Below are 18,187 nucleotides of genomic sequence, written 5' to 3'. Positions count from 1 at the left end.
GGAGACACACATTCAAGGGCAATAAATGTCAGCGACACCCAAATCTCCTGAAAGAATAAGTTAGAAGAAGACAGAGACTATGATTGTTTGCTTGAGGGCAGAGAAGTTCCCAGAAGAGGTTTGGAAGCAAGGAGGGTCTTGATTGGGAAAACTGGGAAACACTCTGCCTTCTGGATAACAGGCAGACATTAACTGGAATCGCAGAATTGTTTCAGTGCAGAAGGAGGCCATTTGACCCATTGTGTCTGTGCTGGTTCTAATACCCAACCCCAATCTCCTGCCTTCGCTAACCCCCCCCCCCCCCAACAACCCTGCACACCATTGGGTGGCACGGCGCCAGAGACCCAGGTTCAAGTCCTACTGTCTGTGTGGAGTTTGCACATTCTCCCCGTGTCTGCGTGGGTTTCCTTCAGGTGCTCTGGTTTCCTCCCAAAGTCCAAAAATGTGCAGGTCAGGTGAATTGACCATGCTGAATTGCCTGTAGTGTTAGGTGAAGGGATAAATGTAGGGGAATGGGTTTGGGTGGGTTGCTCTTCGGAGGGTCGGTGTGGACCTGTTGGGGCGAAGGGCCTGTTTCCACACTGCAAGTAATCTAATCTAATCATTTCTATTCAAATAAAAGTTCAAATAATTGGGGGAGAGAAGGAGAAAGGAACTGAGAAGTGGTGGAAGGATGGTTAGACGTTCATATGAGGAATTTCTAACTCCCAGCATTAGGAGGAAAACCTGGAGGTGGCGTTGATTGAATAGCCCCTGGTGGTACGGTGGCTCAGTGGTTAGCACTGCTGCCTCACAGCGCCAGGGACATGGGTTTGATTCCAGCCTTGGGTGACTGTCTGTGTGGAATTTGCACATTCTTCCCGCGTCTGCATGCATTCCCTTCGGGTACTCCAGTTTCCTCCCACAGTCCAAAGATGTGCACTTCAGGTGAATTGACCGTGCTAAATTGGTCATTGTGTTAGGTGCATTAGTCAGGAGTAAATACAGGTTTGGGGGTTGGGTCTGGATGGTTTACTGTTTGGAGGGCCGGTGTGCCTGTTTCCATACTGCAGGGGGTCTAATCTAATCCTCCACAGAACCAGCAAGGCACTGACGGGCTGAACGGTCTCATCCTGTTGCTGTAAGATTCTGCTTTGTGATCCTGGGGATGAGGGGGAAACATTGCCCCAGTGTCGCCCCCCCTGTGAATATTCACACCGCACAGCCTGTTCAGTCAATTAGGGGATGGAGGAGTGGATCGAGCTCTTGTGAAAATGGATCTTCCCTGAGCCGCAATCAACGCTCCTGTCGGTGAGCAGTGTCGGAGTGGGAGTGCAGGGAGCTAACACTTCATCAGTGTGTTGCAGAGGGACAGAAGGAGGGAGGATACGTTTCTCCAATTAGAAAACGCCTCCCTCCTTTGGAATCGGTGCAGACTGACCCCTAACTTGGATATAAAACTGAAGCAGAAACAGACCAGTTCAGAACTGCCCACCTCCTGCACAATAACAGAATGGGATTTACCTTTTAATCGGGAGAAAAGAGGCAGCACAATCACATTCGCTTGGCTCAACCCAGCAGGACAGGACAAGGAAGAGAGCTGTAAGTCAAGCTTGTGCTGTTAAATTTAACATGCATAGAATACAAATGTTTAAGAAATGCCAATTTATGTGGACAATTTTTGATTTCCTGAAGGATCTCTCTTCAGGGTGAAAGTGACAAGGTTACTTTCAACTTGGTGACTGGATCGAACTCTAAGTAAATGTCACAATCTCTAAGCCCACTCGTTAATTTAACACTGAAGTGATTATCCGACAGAGAGTTGGCCGCGTGTATCGATTATTTATCAAACGGGTTCCCAGGAAATGAATAATGAACAGAAATATGTAACTGCTTTGAAATGGATGCTGCCCTGAGGCAGGAGCTGTCAGGATGGGTTTGGGGGCGGGGGCACTTATGTAAGGCAGCCAGCAGAGGGAGATGGTCATAGTGTGGCTGGGCTAGGAGAGAGGGGGTAAGGAGGTGTGCAGGACACTGGGTGGGGAAGAGTAGGGACTGAGAAAGGGAGAGGGAGGTGGAGGAGGAGGGGAAGGGAAGGGGGAGAGAGAGAGCGAAAAGACAGAGGTTGGGGAAGAGATAGTGAGAGGGGGAAGACAAGAGAGAGGAAAAGACAGTTAACGTGAAAGGAGGTTGAGAATGCTGTGGGAAGGAGGGAATGATATATAGGAAAGAGTGGAGTAGAGAAGAAATGGGGAAGAGGTAAAGAGAGAGAAGAGGAGGAAGAAGATGGGGGAGAAAATGAGAAGTGGGCAAATGGGGATAGGAGGGGAAGAAGGAGAGAGACAGAAATGAGGAAGGAATGATTGAAAAAAAAATCTGGCAAAGTTTAAAGGGGAAATATTGACAAGAATGGATTGCCACTCACTGGGAGAAGAGCTGTTATAAATGAATCCCCGTTTTTGGAAAGAGCAGAAATGATTTTGAATTAAAGTGAAGCAAATCTGAGAGATATTTCTGCCCAAGTTATGACTTCACAATGTGAACAATTCTCAGGAATAAATATCCCATCATTCACACCAAGTGTTTGGAAAATATATAAATCTGAGATTAATCCACCCCAAAATATTATAACTTTCTTTTATGCACTCATGAGACGCGGGTATTGGTGGCTGGGCCAGCATTTATTGCCTGTCCTTAGTTATCCAAGAGAAGATGGGGGTGAACTGCCTTCTTAAATCATTGGTATGGTGTGAATTGACACAAAATATTGGTTGGGAGGGAGCAGCAGGATTTTCACCCAATGACACTGAAGCTGCAGCGATATATTTCCAACTCAGGATGGTGAGCGGCTTGGAAGGGAGTGTGCAAGTGGTGATGTTTCCATGTATCTGCTGCCCATGTCCTTCTGGATGGAAGAGGTTGTGGGTTTGAAAGGTGCTGCCTAAGGATCTTTGGTGAATTTCTGCAGTGCATCTTGTAGATAGTACACACTGCTGGTACTGAGTGGAGGGAGTGGATGCTTTGTGGATGTGGTGCCAATCTAGTGGCTGCTTTGTCCTGGATGGCGTCAAGCTTCTTGGGTGTTGTTGGAGCTGCAACCATCCAGGCAAGTGGGGAGTATTCCATCACACTCCTGACTTGTGCTTTGTAGATAGTGGACAGGCTTTGGGGAATCAGGAGGTGAGTTACCCATGGCATTATTCCTAGCGTCTGACCTGCTCTTGTAGCCACTGTGTTTATATGGCAAGTCCAGTTTAGTTTCTGGTCAAATGCAGCTCCCAGGATGTTGGTAGTCTGATTTCCCTTAATTTGTATTGCTAGGGACCAGTCAGTTTTCCTACCCTTTGCTCACAGAAATGGTTGAGGACAGTGGAACAGACTGGTAGCCACTGGTATTGGCACAAGTTCTCACTATCCTGACTAAACAAGTGTTGTTAATGCATGAGTCTGCGCTGATGAGATGTCAGACTTTTAGGGCAATTACTCGATCTCATCTCTTGTGTCCTCTGCATTCCCCTCACCAGTCACTAACACAACAACTTGTATTCACATAATGCCACTCATTTAATGAAGTGCCCAAAGGCACATCAAACAAAATTTGCTTTTGAGCTACATAAGATGATGTTACAGATGTTTGTCCATCTTAGAGATTCTTAAAAAGAAAAAAAAACACAAAGTGCTGGAGAAACTCAGTCGGTCTGACAGCCTCTGTGGGAAGAGAAACAGAATTAACATTTCGAGTCTGGGATGACTTTGTTTCAGATTCCCAGCATCCACAGTAGTTTGCCTTGATTTGATAGTGTATCAAAAAAAAGGGAAAGTGAATGCGTGAAAAGGAGAAGTGTAGAGAGGGATTTCTTGATCTCCAGCCAATCGTAAATGTTCAAGGGAATGTTCGAGGGAGTGCAGTGATCTTGGAGGGTTGAGAGGCTGGGGAAGTATACAGCGATAAAAAAGAGGGCAAGGGGATGAGAGGTTTGCAAACCAAGACGAGAATTTTAAAATTGCAGTGTTGCCAGACCCAAAACCAAGCTATGTCCATAACTGTAGCTGACAGGTGAAATCATAACTGAAATATTGGCCTCTTTCTCGAATGGGTTGGATTATAAAGAGTTGGAGGCTGTATAATGATTAGATAAAGGTCTATTTAGAAGCCCATTGAGAGGCAACTGTCAGCTCTGCTACCCACCATTGATCAGGAAGGAGAGATTGGCTTTGGAGTTGGCCCAATGTAAGTTCAGAAGAATGACACCTGGGTTTACTGAGTACAGGGTGCATCACCTTGTGTTCAGCTCACTGTAGGAAAGTATTGTGGATCAGCTGTTCAGGCAGGTTGCCACACACCTCTGCGACAGGTGGGACTTGAATGCAGGCTGAGAGACAGGGACAGTACCACTGTGCCCCAAAGATCCTCTGCTCGATATAGAACCTTCCGAGGTTGGTGGGCAGCACAGGATGGGGTCACTCATTGAAGCAGATAACATTGTTTTGATTTGATAAGTTTCTGTTCTATTCCTATAATTCCTATTAATGGTTTGGTTTGTGTTGCTGTTAGTGTCCCACCTAGGACTGTTTAAAATGTTAAAGTTTCATATTATAAGATTAGAAAGTTAAGTGTCACTATTAGTGACAGCGTAATGGGGCATAACATTGAAATTAAAACCTGTCTGTTCAGGCAAGTCTTCATCACAGGGATTCATAGACACCCTACAGTGTGGAAGCAGGCCATTTGGCCCAACAAGTTCACACTGACCCTCCAAAGAGTAACTGTCCCAAACCCATTCCCCTACAACTCTACATTTACCCCTGACTAATGCACCTAACCAACACATCCCTGAACACCATGGGCAATTTAACACAGCCAACTTACCTAACCTGCACATCTTTGGATTGTGGGAGGAAACCCACCCAGACATGGGGAGAATGTGCAAACTCCATACAGACAGTTGCCTAAGACTGGAATTGAACCCGGGTCCCTGGTGCTGTGAGGCAGCAGTGCTAACCACTGAGCCACTCACACTTGGACATTACCATCTGTCTCCTTGTAAAACAGCTGAAGGTTCTTAGTTCAAATTTCAAAATTTTGAGATGGGTAGAATTATAACTGTAGAAGGCAACTTGAGCTTCGTCGGTGGGTACATAAAGTGAGAATCTAACTAAATGGCAGACCAAACTTCAGGGACCTCTTTCTGTTCATATCAACAGAGAACAGGAGCAAATACATAATCAGGAACAGGAGTAGGTCACTCAGCCCCTCTAACCTAAGCTGCTATTTAATCACATTGTACATGACCGGATTGCCTGCCCATCACCACCACTCACCGCCCATTTATCTTTCACCCCCTTGGCTATCAGGAATTTTGAGCTGTGTCTCAATTACCCAGCAGAGAGTTTCTGAAGTGGACTCTATTTATTCACTCAAAGGATGTGGACCTCATTGGCTGGCCAGCATTTATTACCCATATGTGACTGCCCTTGAGAAAGTGGTGGGGAGCTGTCTTTTTGAACCATTGCAGTCCATGTTCGGTAGGTTGATCCACAATGCCATTAGAGAGGGAATTCCAGAATTTTACCTCCATGACACTGAAGAAACAGCAATATATTTCCAAGTCAGGATGGTGAGGGACTTGCAGTGGTTGCTGTTCCCATGAATCTGCTGCCTTTGTCCTTTCAGATGGAAGTGGTTGTGGGTTTGGAAGATGCTGTCTAAGGATCTTTGGTGAACTTCTGCAGTGTAAATTGTAGATAATACATAGCTGCTGCTACCCTGGTGGTAGAGGGAGTGGATGCTTTGTGGATGTGGTGGTAGCTAGCTGCTTTGTGTTAAGAATGGTGTTAAGCTTCTTGTGTTGTTGGAGCTGCACCCATCCAGGCAAGTGAGGAGTATTGCATCGCATTCCTGACTTGTGCCTTGTAGATGATGGACAGGTTTTTGGGGAGTCAGGAGGTGAGTTACTTGCTGCAGTATTCCTAAGCTGTGACCTACTGTTGGAGCCACAGTATTTAAGTGGTGAGTCCATTTGCGTTTCTGATCAATGATAGCCTCGAGTGCTGGGCTTGAGAACAACAGGCACCAAGATTGAGCTCTGGGCTTTCTAATTGGGCTAAGGTTCTGTTACAGAGTGGGGTGGACATGGCAGACCAATTCCCAGCTGAGCTTCCATATGTCAACACCATTTGTAATTCCACCAGCGTCCTTCTTAATGCCCCTGGTGACAGCGCAGTTTCTATTGTTTGTGTCCACGCCCTGAGTAGACGGTTTGGGAGTTCTAGTCTCCCATGAACACTTAAGCTCATCCTCCCAGGCTGATACGGTGGTGCAGTGCTGAGGGAGTGCCACACGAGCAGAGGCAATGCTCTTCAAGTGAGACCATAAGACCGCAAGGTATCGGAGCAGAAGTTGAGTTTGCTCTGCTATTCAATATGATCATGGCTGATCCTCTGTCTGAATGGCACATTCTCATTTCTTTCCCATATCCCTTGTTCCCTTTAAAATACTTTTAAAAATGTATCCATCAATTATAGAGTCATATAGCAAGAAACAGACCCTTCAGTCTAACCAGCCAATGCTGAACATAATCCCAAATTAAACTAGTCCCACCTGCCTAGTCCTGGCTCATACTCTCCCAACCTTTCCTTTTGATGTACTTAGCTAAATGTCTTTTTAAACATTGTAACTGTGCCCACATTCACCACTTCCCCAGAAAGTTCATGCCAGAAACAAACCATCCTCCATGCAAAAATGTTGCCCCTCATCTTTTTTTTTAAAATTCTCCCCTCTTACCTTAAAAATATGCCCCCAATCTTGAAATCCCCCATCCTTGGGAAAGGACACCTACATTAACCCTATCTATTGTCATGATTTTATAAGCCTTTACAAGGTCACTTCTCAACCTCCTATGCTCCAGTGAAAAAAGTCCCAGCATTTCCAACCTTTCTTCAACAGCAACAATCTGGCAATTCGCTTCTAAGCCCCCTCTTGAGTTGAATAATATCCTTCCTATAACAGAGTGACCAGAACTGTACTCCAGAAGAGCCTCACCAATGTCCTGTACAATCTCAAAATGACATGCCAACTCCTGTACTCAAAGGTCTGAGCAATGAAGGCAAGAATGCTAAATGTTTTTTTTAACTACCCTGTCTACCTGTCTCATAAACTTTAAAGAATTATGTGCCTGAACCTCTAGGTCCTTCTGTTCTACAACACTGCTCATAACCCTGGCATTAATTGTATAAGTCCTGTCCCTGTTTGTTGTACCAAAATGCAATACCCCACATTTAGCCAAATTGAACTCCATCTGCTGTTTTTTAGCCCGTTGACCTATTTGATCAAGATCCCTTTGTAATCTTAGAAAACTTTTATTTGCTGCCTACAATGTTGGCAAACTTACTAAACCTGTTTTCTATATTCTCATCCGAATCACCCGGTCTTGAAGTAATGAAAGGACAAATGAGAGATTGACCATGAGCTGAGCTGAGATGGGGGCAGGGTGGGTGTGTTGGGTAATGCTGTAGATGTGGAAATAAGTGTCTTGCTGAGGGTGTGGACATATGTCACGCTTAATTCTACACAGCACACAGGACATTCATTTGCAAGTCATTTTTGTTGTTTTTTTAGATTAGATTAGATTACTTACAGTGTGGAAACAGGCCCTTCGGCCCAACAAGTCCACACCGCCCCGCCGAAGTGCAACCCACCCATACCCCTACATTTACCCCTTACCTAACACTACGGGCAATTTAGCGTGGCCAATTCACCTGACCTGCACATCTTTGGACTGTGGGAGGAAACCGGAGCACCCGGAGGAAACCCACGCAGACACGGGGAGAATGTGCAAACTCCACACAGTCAGTCGCCTGAGTCGGGAATTGAACCCAGGTCTCTGGCGCTGGGAGGCAGCAGTGCTAACCACTGTGCGACCGTGCCGCCCTCACGGTTGTTGTTCGTTCACATGACGTGGGTGTCACTGGCTGAGTCAGCACTTATTGCCCATCCCCAATTGCCCAGAGGGCAGTTCAGTGTCAATCACATTACTGTGGGTCTGGAGTCACATGTAGATCGACCAGGTAAGGTCCTGAAAGGACATTACTGAATCAGATGAGTTGAAGTACTGAAGGAGAGTCACTCTAGATTTGAAATGTTAAGACTCTTTCTCTCTCCGCAGTTGTTGCCAGACCTACTAAGTTCCTCCAGCAATGTCTGATCTTAATCTCCAAGATGTTATTCTGACCTGGCTGATTTACAACAATCGACAGTAGTTACACAGTCACCATGGGTTATCTTTTTAAATTTCAGATTTATAAACAGATCCAATTCAGATTTCACCACCTGTCACAGGAAGGGTTTGAACTCACGCATCCAGACCATTAGCCTTCAGTTCGAAATTACCAATCCCATGCTTTACCATAATGCCACATCTCCCCAGAGTAAGAGCTAGGACCAGGTCTTATTTAATTGCTCTGTTGAAGAACTAGCAGAGGCGCATTGGGCTGAATAGTCTCTCTCATCAAATGATTCTAGGATGTGGAATAAATAATTACTCTCTTTCTGTTTTTTTTAAACAGGTGGCTATAATAATTTTATGATCAGTCCACAATATCGACGGGATGATCGTGTAACTGAGCAATTTGTCCAGTCTTTATAGACACATGGTGAAGTAGAGTAGGTCTTGGTGTGTGCTGCCCCTCAGACTGACTATGGGTGTTCTAATGTCCAAGAAGCAGACAGTGGAGCAGGTGCAGAAGGCCAGTGTGGTGGTGTCGGCTTTCAAAGACGGGCTGAAGGACAAGGGGTCAACCAGGAACCGGGCTGAGCCACCCCGGAGCAAGCCAGAGGTCGAGGAGACCAGTCAAGGACAGGACGAGGAGCTGGCTGGAGGATTGGAGCCCAAGACACAGGAGGCAAAGAAGAACCAGGCAGCTTGGGAGAGGCTGAGGGACGGCAAAGGAGTGGAGCCTGAGGATCTGGAGTGGAATGACCGGGCTACTCCACCCGCCTTCAATAGGCCCAAAAGACAACTTGGAGATGACGAGTCGATTGATATTAACCTGCATGAGAAAGAGGAGGTAGGATTAGAGTTTCATTAGCCATCCCTTCCCCACTCTTGACCTCTCTGTCCTTGTTCTGCTGCATTATTTCGATGAAGGTCAATGGAAGCTTGAGGAACAGCATCTCATCTTTCAGTTTACTGCCTTCTGGACTCAACTATGATTTCAATGTTTTCAGACTGTAATTTCTGTTTCCATTTCCTTTTTCCAATTTTTGCTTTTATTTTTGAGTATTTCATTTTGTTTTTGAGCTGCAGCTGACAGTGGTGATCCTGCTGTTGCCATTCGCACCTCCTCTGTACCCATCCTTTGCTCCTTGATTTGTTCTGTTCCCATCTCTTTAACATACACATAGTTATTAGTTCATACAGAACCTGAGTATTTCTGGAAAGGTACATTCTTGCCAAAGCTTGCAGTCGTCAGGCCAGTTTGCGAAAATATCAATAAAGTGAAAAACCAATAGTTATACTGTATGTGAGAAGGGTGCTGATTGGTTGACAAGTGGACTGTGGGAGGGGTGTTGCCATGAGGAGTGCAGCACTTAATGATCATCGAGTCAAGTTTTGCCTGGTTTAACATTTAAACAAAACCTGACATTTAACTGTCATTATCATTTACTGCTGCATTCTCCATGGCAATGCATCTAGCAATCAGAGATGGCCATCATTGTTGGGCTGAAGGGTCTGTTTCAATACTGTAGGGAATCTACTCTAATCTGAAATGCCAACTGTTTCTCTCAGTACAGATCTTGCCAAACCTGCTGAGTATTTCCAGCAAATTTTATCATTATTTCAAACTTGCAGCATCCACTCTATTTTACTTTTTCTTTCTTTTTAATGACATGGTTATTCTAGATTAGTACAAGTCATTGCAAAATTTTAGAATCCCAATGGATGAATCCCTTCCCATTCACTGCCACCATTCCAATGGCTTAAACTCCTCCCCCATTCACTCACCACTTTCTTAGTGAAGAAATTTCTCCTCATCTCAGTCCTGAAAGGGTTACCTCTTATCCTTGAACTATGACCCTGGTTCTGAACCCTGCTCCCCATCAGGAATATCCTTCCCACATCTAATTTGTCTACTCCTGTTAGAATTTTACAGGTTTATATGAGATTTCCCCCCATTCTTCTAAACTCCAGTGAATATATTCCTAGGAGAAAGTGAGGACTGCAGATGCTGGAGATCAGAGCTGAAAATGTGTTGCTGGAAAAGCGCAGCAGGTCAGGCAACATCCAAGGAGCAGGAGAATCGACGTTTCGGGCATGAGCCCTTCTTCAGGAAGGGATCATGCCCGAAACGTCGATTCTCCTGTTCCTTGGATGCTGCCTGACCTGCTGCGCTTTTCCAGCAACACATTTTCAGCTCTGAATATAATCCTAACTGACTCAATCTCTTCTTGTATGTCAGTCCTGCCATCCCAGGATTAAATTTGGGCAAGTCTTCATTGCACTCCTTTAGCAGCAATAACATCCTCCTTTAAATAAGGATATGAAAACTACATACATTATTCTAAGTGTGGCCTCACCAATACCCTGTATAATTGCAGCAAGACATCCTTGTTTCTGTGCTCGAATCTTCTCGCTATGAAAACCAACATATAGTTTGCCTCCTTTATTGTCTGCTGCACCTTTGCATTTACTTCCAGCAACTGGTGCACAAGGACACCCAGATCTTGTTGAACATTCCCGCCACCTCTCAATTTACAGCCATTCAAATAATAATCTGCATTCCCATTTTTGCTTCAAAGTGGATATTCTCCCATTAATCCACATTGTACTGCATCTGCTCTGCATCTGCTCACTTACTCAGCCTGTCCAAATCACACTGCAACATCTCTGCATCCTTCTCACGCCTTGCCCTTCCAACCAGCTGTGAGATATCTGTAAATTTTGAGATACTATAGAAACATAGAAAATAGGTGCAGGAGTAGGCCATTCGGCCCTTCAAACCTGCACCACCATTTGATATGATCATGGCTGACCATGCAATCTCAGTATCTCATTTTCACCGTCTCTCTCGATACCCCTTGATCCCTTTAGCTGCAAGGGCCATGTCCATCTCCCTCTTGAATATAACTAATGAGCTGGCTCCAACATCTTCCTGTGGGAGAGAATTCCACAGGTTCACAACTCTCTGAGTGAAGAAATTCTTCCTCATCTCAGTCCTGAATGGCTTGCCCCTTATTCTTAGATTGTGACCCCTGGACTTGCCCAACATCGGGAACAATTTCCTGGCATTTAGCCTGTCCAGTCCCAATAGGATTTTATGTTTCTGTGAGATCCCCCCGCCCAATTCTTGTAAATTTCAGTTGAGTACAAGCCCAGTCCATCCAATCTTTCCTCATATGTCAGTCCTGCCATCCCAGGGATCAGTCTGGTGAACCTTCGCTGGACTCCCTCAATGGCAACAATTTCCTTCCTCAGACTAGGAGACCAAAACTGCCCACAATAGTCAAGGTGTAGCCTCACCAAGACTCTGTATAACTGCAGCAAGACATTCCTACTCCAATACTCAAATTCTCTTATTATGAAGGCCAGCATGTCATTAGCTTTCCTCGCCACCTGCTGCACCTGCATGCCAAACTTCAGCGACTGTTCCACCGTGACACCCAGATCTTGTTGCACCTCACCCTTTCCTAAATGGCCACCATTCAGATAATAATGTCTTTCTGTTTTTGTGACCAAAGTGTTAACCTCACATTTATCCACATTATATTGCATTTGCCAAATTTTTGCCCACTCAACCAGTCTGTCCAGGTCACCCTGCAGCGTCTTAGCATCCTCCTGACAAGACACACTGCCACCCAGCTGAGTGTTATCTGCAAATGTGGAGATATTTCATTCAATTCCTTTGTCCAAATCATGACTATATATTGCAAACAGCTGAGATCCCAGCACTGAACCCTGCGGTACCCAACTCGTCATTGCCTGTCACTCTGAAAATGACCCATTCATTTCATCTCTTTGCTTCCTGTCTTCCAACCAGTTCTCTATCCATGTGAGTACATTACATCTGATACTATTATATAACATACCCTTATCTAAATCACTAAGATATATTGTGAATAGCTGGGCTCCAAGTATGATCCCTGTGACCCCCCACTAGTGACTTCCTGGCTTTCAGAACACATTTATTCCTGTTTTTGTTTCCTGCTCACCAATTTTCTATCCATCTCAATACACTACCCTCAATCCAATGCTCTTTAATTTACACATTAATCTCTTATGTGAATTTTGTCATAGGTCTTCTCAAAGTCCAAATACACCACCCAATGGTTCCATCTGATTGACTTTACTATTACATCCTTGAAGGAGTCCAGGAGATTTGAGGAGCATGGTTTCCCTTTTGCAAATCCATGCTGATTTGTGGATGACTCTATATCACTGTTTTCCAAATGCTCTGCTATAAAATCATTGATAGTGGTCTCTGGCAACTTCCCAACTACTGACTCACTACTGATTTAGACTCGCTTATTTATAATTCCCTCTTTTCTCTCTCTACCTTTTTTTAAAAAATAGAGGGATTACATTAGCTACTCTCCAATCTGTAGGAACTGTTTGAGTCTATAGAATTTTGAAAGATGATCACCTATGCATTCACTGTCCCTACGGCACTTCCCAAGAACTCTAGGTCATAGATTGTCAGGCCCTGGGAATTTATCAGCCTTTAATCCCATCAATCTCTCCTATACCATTTCTCTCCTCATGCAGGTTTGCTTCAGTTCCTTCCTCTGACTAAATCTTGTGTTCCCCATCATTTCTGGTACATTACTGTTTCTTTCTTTGTGAAGAGAGAACTAAAGTATGAATTTAGTCCATCAGCCATTTTTTTGTTCTCTGTTATAAATATTCCTGTTTCTGACTGGTAGGGGTCCACGTTAGTGTTCATCAATCTTTTTCTCTTTACATATCTATAGAAACTTTTACAGTGAATTCTTATGTTCCCCACAAGCGTATATTCTCATACTCGATTTTCCTTTACTGAATCCATCTCTTGGTCTTCCTTTGCTAACTTCTAACCTATCAAGTCAATTTCTTTTCCAGTTTGTATTTTGCCCTTTGAGTTCACTTTTACTGAGTCCTGTATTTCACTAAATGAGATAAATGTCAAGAAATTCTGAATAAAATTGGGAATGGGGCAGACCGATGGTAAATTAAATTCAAAAAGAGAAAATAAAAGGATTACGCAATGGCCTATGAAATCTCCTGAGGCGCTATTACTGAAATGAAAAGAAAATATGGCAGATTAAAAATAAGAGTTCTGGGACCTGAAGGACAATGAATTGAAACCAGAGCTTCAATGTTTTATGGCAATGAATAAAACAACACGAGCCAACATAGTGAGGTAATCATGCCACTTAATAAATTATTGGTGCATTCACACTTTGAGTACTGTGTATAGATTCTGTCATCACTGTGTAGAGAGGCATCTCCAAATCATGTAGAGAGGATGCAGCACTGACTGGAAGAATATAGATCAGGTCAAGCTGAATGGTTGAGATTACGTCAGATCAGAGCTCTCCAAACCATAGTGTAATCCTATCACTTGAAAATTAACATGACCTCTAATGCAAATGAAAGGAATTGAGCAATAATGCAGCATGGTAACAATCAAAATATAGTTATTCAAGTTCACTTACAAGATTATCTTGTGAGGGAGTGATACTGGCCCTATCTCTGGACCAGAATGTCTGTGTTCAACTTCCAATTGCCCTAGTAGTGTGTTATGGTATGTCTGAATTGGTTGATTAAGAACAAAAATGATGCACATATAAATAGTGTTTTCACATTATTTTGTAAAAAGCTCATCACGTTATGTATTCATCAGTCCATTTCTTCATCTGAGCTGCTGTGGCTCTTGGACTTTGGTCAGGAAGCATAGACTGAGGGTTCCAAGTTGGGGCTGGGTCTACTGTAGATTTAGGGGCTTCTCTGACTCGACCAACATTTATTGCCCATCCCTATTTGATCTGGAGATGCTGGTGATGGGCTGCCATTTTAAACTACTTACAGGCCATTTGATGTAGCAGTATGTCTCCAAGTCAGGATGGTGAGTGGATTGGAGGGGGACTTGCAGATAGTGGTGTTCCCACACATCAAGTAATATTATCCTTCTGGATGGTAGTGGTTGTTGTTTTGTATAAGCAGCCTTGGTGAGTTACTGCAGTACAGTTGTAATGTAGAGCTGCTTGAGTGTTGCTGGAGCTGTACTCATCCAGGCAAATGGGGAGAATTCCATTACGCTCCTGACTTAAGCCATAAGAAGTAGGAACAGGAGTATGCCATTCAGCCCCCTGAGCCTGTTCTGTTATTCAGTAGGATTTGACATTCTTCATGTTTACTTTCCTCATTGTCATTAACTCCCCGACTGACCAAGAATTTTTTTTCATTCATGGGATGAGGGCATCATTGGCTAGGCCAGCATTCATTGCCCAGAGGGCAGTTCAGAGTCAACCACATTGCTGTGGGTCTGGAGTCTCATGTAGGCCAGACCAGGTAAGGATGGCAGTTTGCTTCCCTAAAGGACATTAGTGAACCAGATAGGAGTTGATTGTCAGGTAAATCCTCATTCCAATTTTTTTACTGCATTCAAATTTCATCACTGTGGGGCGGCATGGTGGGACAGTGGTTAGCACGGCTGCCTCACAGCGCCAGAGACCCGGGTTCAATTCCCGCCTCGGCAACTGTGTGGAGTTTGCACATTCTCCCCGTGTCTGCATGGGTTTCCTCTGGTTTCCTCCCACAGTCCAAAGATGTGCAGGTGAGGAGAATTGGCCATGTTAAATTGCCCGTAGTGTTAGGTGAAGGGGTAAATGTAGGGGAACTGTTCTGGGGTGGTTGCTCTTCAGAGGGTCGGTGTGGACTTGTTGGGCCGAAGGGCCTGTTTCCACACTGTAAGTAATCTGATCTGCTGGGGTGAGATTTGAACTCGGGTCCACAGAACATTACCTGGGTCTCTGGATTAACAACACGAAAAGTGTGACACTGGAAAAGTACAGCAGGTCAGGCAGCATCTGAGGAGCAGGAGAGTTGACGTTTCGGGCATAAGCCCTTCAATCTGGAATGTGGGGTGGGGGTGGATGGGGGGCAAGAGATAAGTAGGAGAGTGGGGCTGGAGGGCTAAGTAGCTGGGAGGGTGATAGGTAGATGTAGGTGGGGGGTGATGGTAATAGGTGAGAGCGGATGGTGAAGTGGATAGGTGGGAAGGAAGATGGACAGGTAGGCCAGTTCAAGAGGGCAGTGTTGAGTTGGAGGGTTGGATCTGGGATGAGGTGCGAAGATTTGGAAACTAGTGAAGTCGACATTGATGCCATGAGGTCGAAGGATCCCAATGTGGAAGATGAGACGTTCTTCCTCCTGTGTCTGGATTAACGGTCCAGTGATAATACCACTAGACCATCTTCATCTTTTAAATACACAAGGATTCTAGTCCCTACACACCTCTCTGTGGCAAGGAGTTCCAAAGTGTCTCAGCCCTCTGAGATGAAAAAATTCCTCCCCATCTCAGTCTTAAACTGGCACCCCTTTATTTTGTGACTATGCCCTACTGTCTTGCAGATAGTGGTCAGGCTTAGGGAGACAAGAGTTGAGTTTGTTGCTACCGGTTTCATAGCCTCTGGCCTACTCATGGAATGTGCTCATGTCCTAATTAATATATAGTCAATTGTAACCCATAGTTGAGGAATTCAGTCCAAGTAATGCTATTGAAAGTGGGGTTGGGGGGGTGGTGGTGATAATTAAAATCACTCTCTTTGGAGATGGCCATTTCCTGGTATTTGTGTGGCGTGAATGTTACTGGCCACTTATCAACCCACTTGTTCAGATCTTGTTGCATTTGAACACTGTCTGTATCAGTATCGAATGGTGCTGAACATCCGTGAATATTCCCGTTTCTGATCTATGATGGAGGGATGGTTATTGATGAAGCAGCTGAAGATGGTTGGGCCTAGGACACTATCCCAAGGAACTCGAGCAAAGGTAGCCTTGAGCTGAGATTACTGACCTCCAGCAACCACAACCACCTTATTGTGTGCCAGATATAACTCCCAACTTGTACCCAGTTTAGTCAGTTCCCATTAATTCTAGTTTTGCTAGGGCTCCTTCTTGCCACACATTGCAACCTTGATGTCACTCTCACGTCCCTCTGGAATTCAGCTCTTTTGTCTATGTTTGAACAAAGCTGGAATTAGGTCAGGAGCTGAACAGCCCTGGCAGAACCCAAACGGTATGACTGGGGATAGATCCCTGTGATTAAACATTAAAACATGGAAAATAGTTGCAGGAGTAGGCCATTCAGCCCTTCGAGCCTGCACCAGCATTCAACATGATCATGGCTGATCACGCAATCTCAGTATCCCACTCCCACTTTCTCTCCATACCCCTTGATCCCTTGAGCAGCAAGGCCCATGTCCAGCTCCCTCTTGAATATACCTAACCAACCGCCCCCAACAACTTTCTGTGGGAGAGAATTCCACAGGTTCACAAATGCTCCAAGTGAAGCAATTCTTTCTCATCTCAGTTCTGATCTCGGCTATTCTTAAACTGTGACCCCGAGTTCTGGATGTCCCCCAACATTGGGACCATTCTTCCTGCATCTATCCTGTCCAGTCCCATCAGCAATTTATATGCTTCTTTAAGATTCCCCCCCACCCCCACTCTTCCAAATTCCGGTGAGTACAAGCCCAACAACAATAACAACTGAAAAAGGAGAATGAGGTGGGACTTGGTTTCATTTTCCATCAACTCTGATGCTTACATATGTTTTGATAATCTATCATTCCAGTATCAGGGCTATCACTTACTGGAAGTTTTGAGTGAAAAATCAAAATGAAAATTTTAAAAAATTCCTTTTCTGCCTTATCCTTACAGTGACTCCTGTTTTTGATGTCAAGAAAGCTTACACGGTTATAACGTTATATATTAACTCTCTCCTCAGAAGTTGCAAGACCTAATGAATTTTTCCAATACTTCTTTCAGATTTCCAGCATCTGCAATATTTTGCTCTTATTTGAGAAAGTAGTAACTGATATAGTAAGGCAATGCTTTAAAATGATTAACAAAGCGCTAGAGCATGAAGTGTGAAACAGTCCCTGGACAGGAAGAACCCAGAGTTAGATACAGAGTAAAACTTCTCCCACTCTTTCAAATAAAAAGTAATGCTGACTCTACACTAGCACCCACCAAACACTCCCAGGACAGGGACAGCACAGGGTTAGGTACAGAGTAAATCTGCCTCTGCACAGTCCCTATCAAATACTCCCAGGACAGGGACAGCACGGGGTTAGGTACAGAGTAAATCTGCCTCTGCACTGTCCCCATTAAATATTCCTAGGACAGGGACAGCATGAGGTTAGATATAGAGTAAAGCTCATTTTACTCTTTTTAAACTGAAAGCAATGATCCTTCTACTCTCTTAAACTGAAAGTAAAGCAGCTTTTGCATTGCCCTTCTCAAACACTCCAGGACGGGGTCAGCAGGGGGTTAGATACAGAGTAAAGCTCTCTCTGCACCGTCCCTATCACACGTTTGACTAAGAAAATGTATTGCTGTCGGATTAAAAAATAAAAATTGTTCTAGAGTCTGCTGTTTCTTGGGGGTGGTTGGAGAGTTTAAATTTGTATGGTTTAAGCTCTGTTTGGTGTTGTGTTGATGTGTTTAACCCTAATACATTTTGTTAAGCTCACACTGAGAGGCAATTGAAAAGCTCCTGTAATTTTGAGTCTAATTCGTTACTGTAGCTCCGCAGTAGGTCAGCTGCAGGGCACTAAATGACAAAAGGCAGGCTGATACTTCCCTGAATTGTGGCCCATTCTTATGTAAATGGAAGTGACAGGAACAGGCGGGGGTGGCTCTGTGCAGTGGCAGCCTGTTGAGTAAAAGCTGACAAACGATTTGCACAGTGGGGCTGCAGACCACACTGTATTTACAACTTCCTGTTCTATATTACTCTAATTACCACTGTTCGGAGGTATGTCAATCTCTCTCCCTCAAACACTTGCTTGCTCGGGTAACTACATCGCCCCAGATTTGCTCCACATTCCTGCAAACTGGAAAAAAAGATTGTGGAATTTTTGTTCTAATGCGACTGATCTGCAAGATTACAAATGTGTTCAATGGGTCCTTGAGGTCGCTCAGCGCTGGGGACTGTGAATGCTAGA

At 44.5% G+C, this 18,187-nt stretch overlaps 1 protein-coding gene across 1 annotated transcript in view; it reads left to right on the top strand.

Annotated features, from left to right (window-relative positions):
• The first annotated feature begins 1,250 nt into the window (after positions 1-1,250).
• Positions 1,251-18,187, top strand: part of phf24 (PHD finger protein 24) — a 55,117-nt gene continuing 38,180 nt past the window's right edge. The window contains exons 1-2 of the mRNA XM_043703194.2: positions 1,251-1,581; positions 8,545-9,045. Coding sequence (XP_043559129.2) covers positions 8,677-9,045 — 369 coding nt within the window. The 5' untranslated portion in view covers positions 1,251-1,581; positions 8,545-8,676. The remainder of the gene's footprint in view (positions 1,582-8,544; positions 9,046-18,187) is intronic.

Source organism: Chiloscyllium plagiosum, unplaced genomic scaffold (assembly GCF_037043375.1).
Source record: "Chiloscyllium plagiosum isolate Xiang-an unplaced genomic scaffold, Cpla_swu_hap1 HiC_scaffold_2, whole genome shotgun sequence".
NCBI classification, from domain to species: Eukaryota; Metazoa; Chordata; class Chondrichthyes; order Orectolobiformes; family Hemiscylliidae; genus Chiloscyllium; species Chiloscyllium plagiosum.
This window is presented reverse-complemented; position numbering and strand designations above follow the sequence as displayed.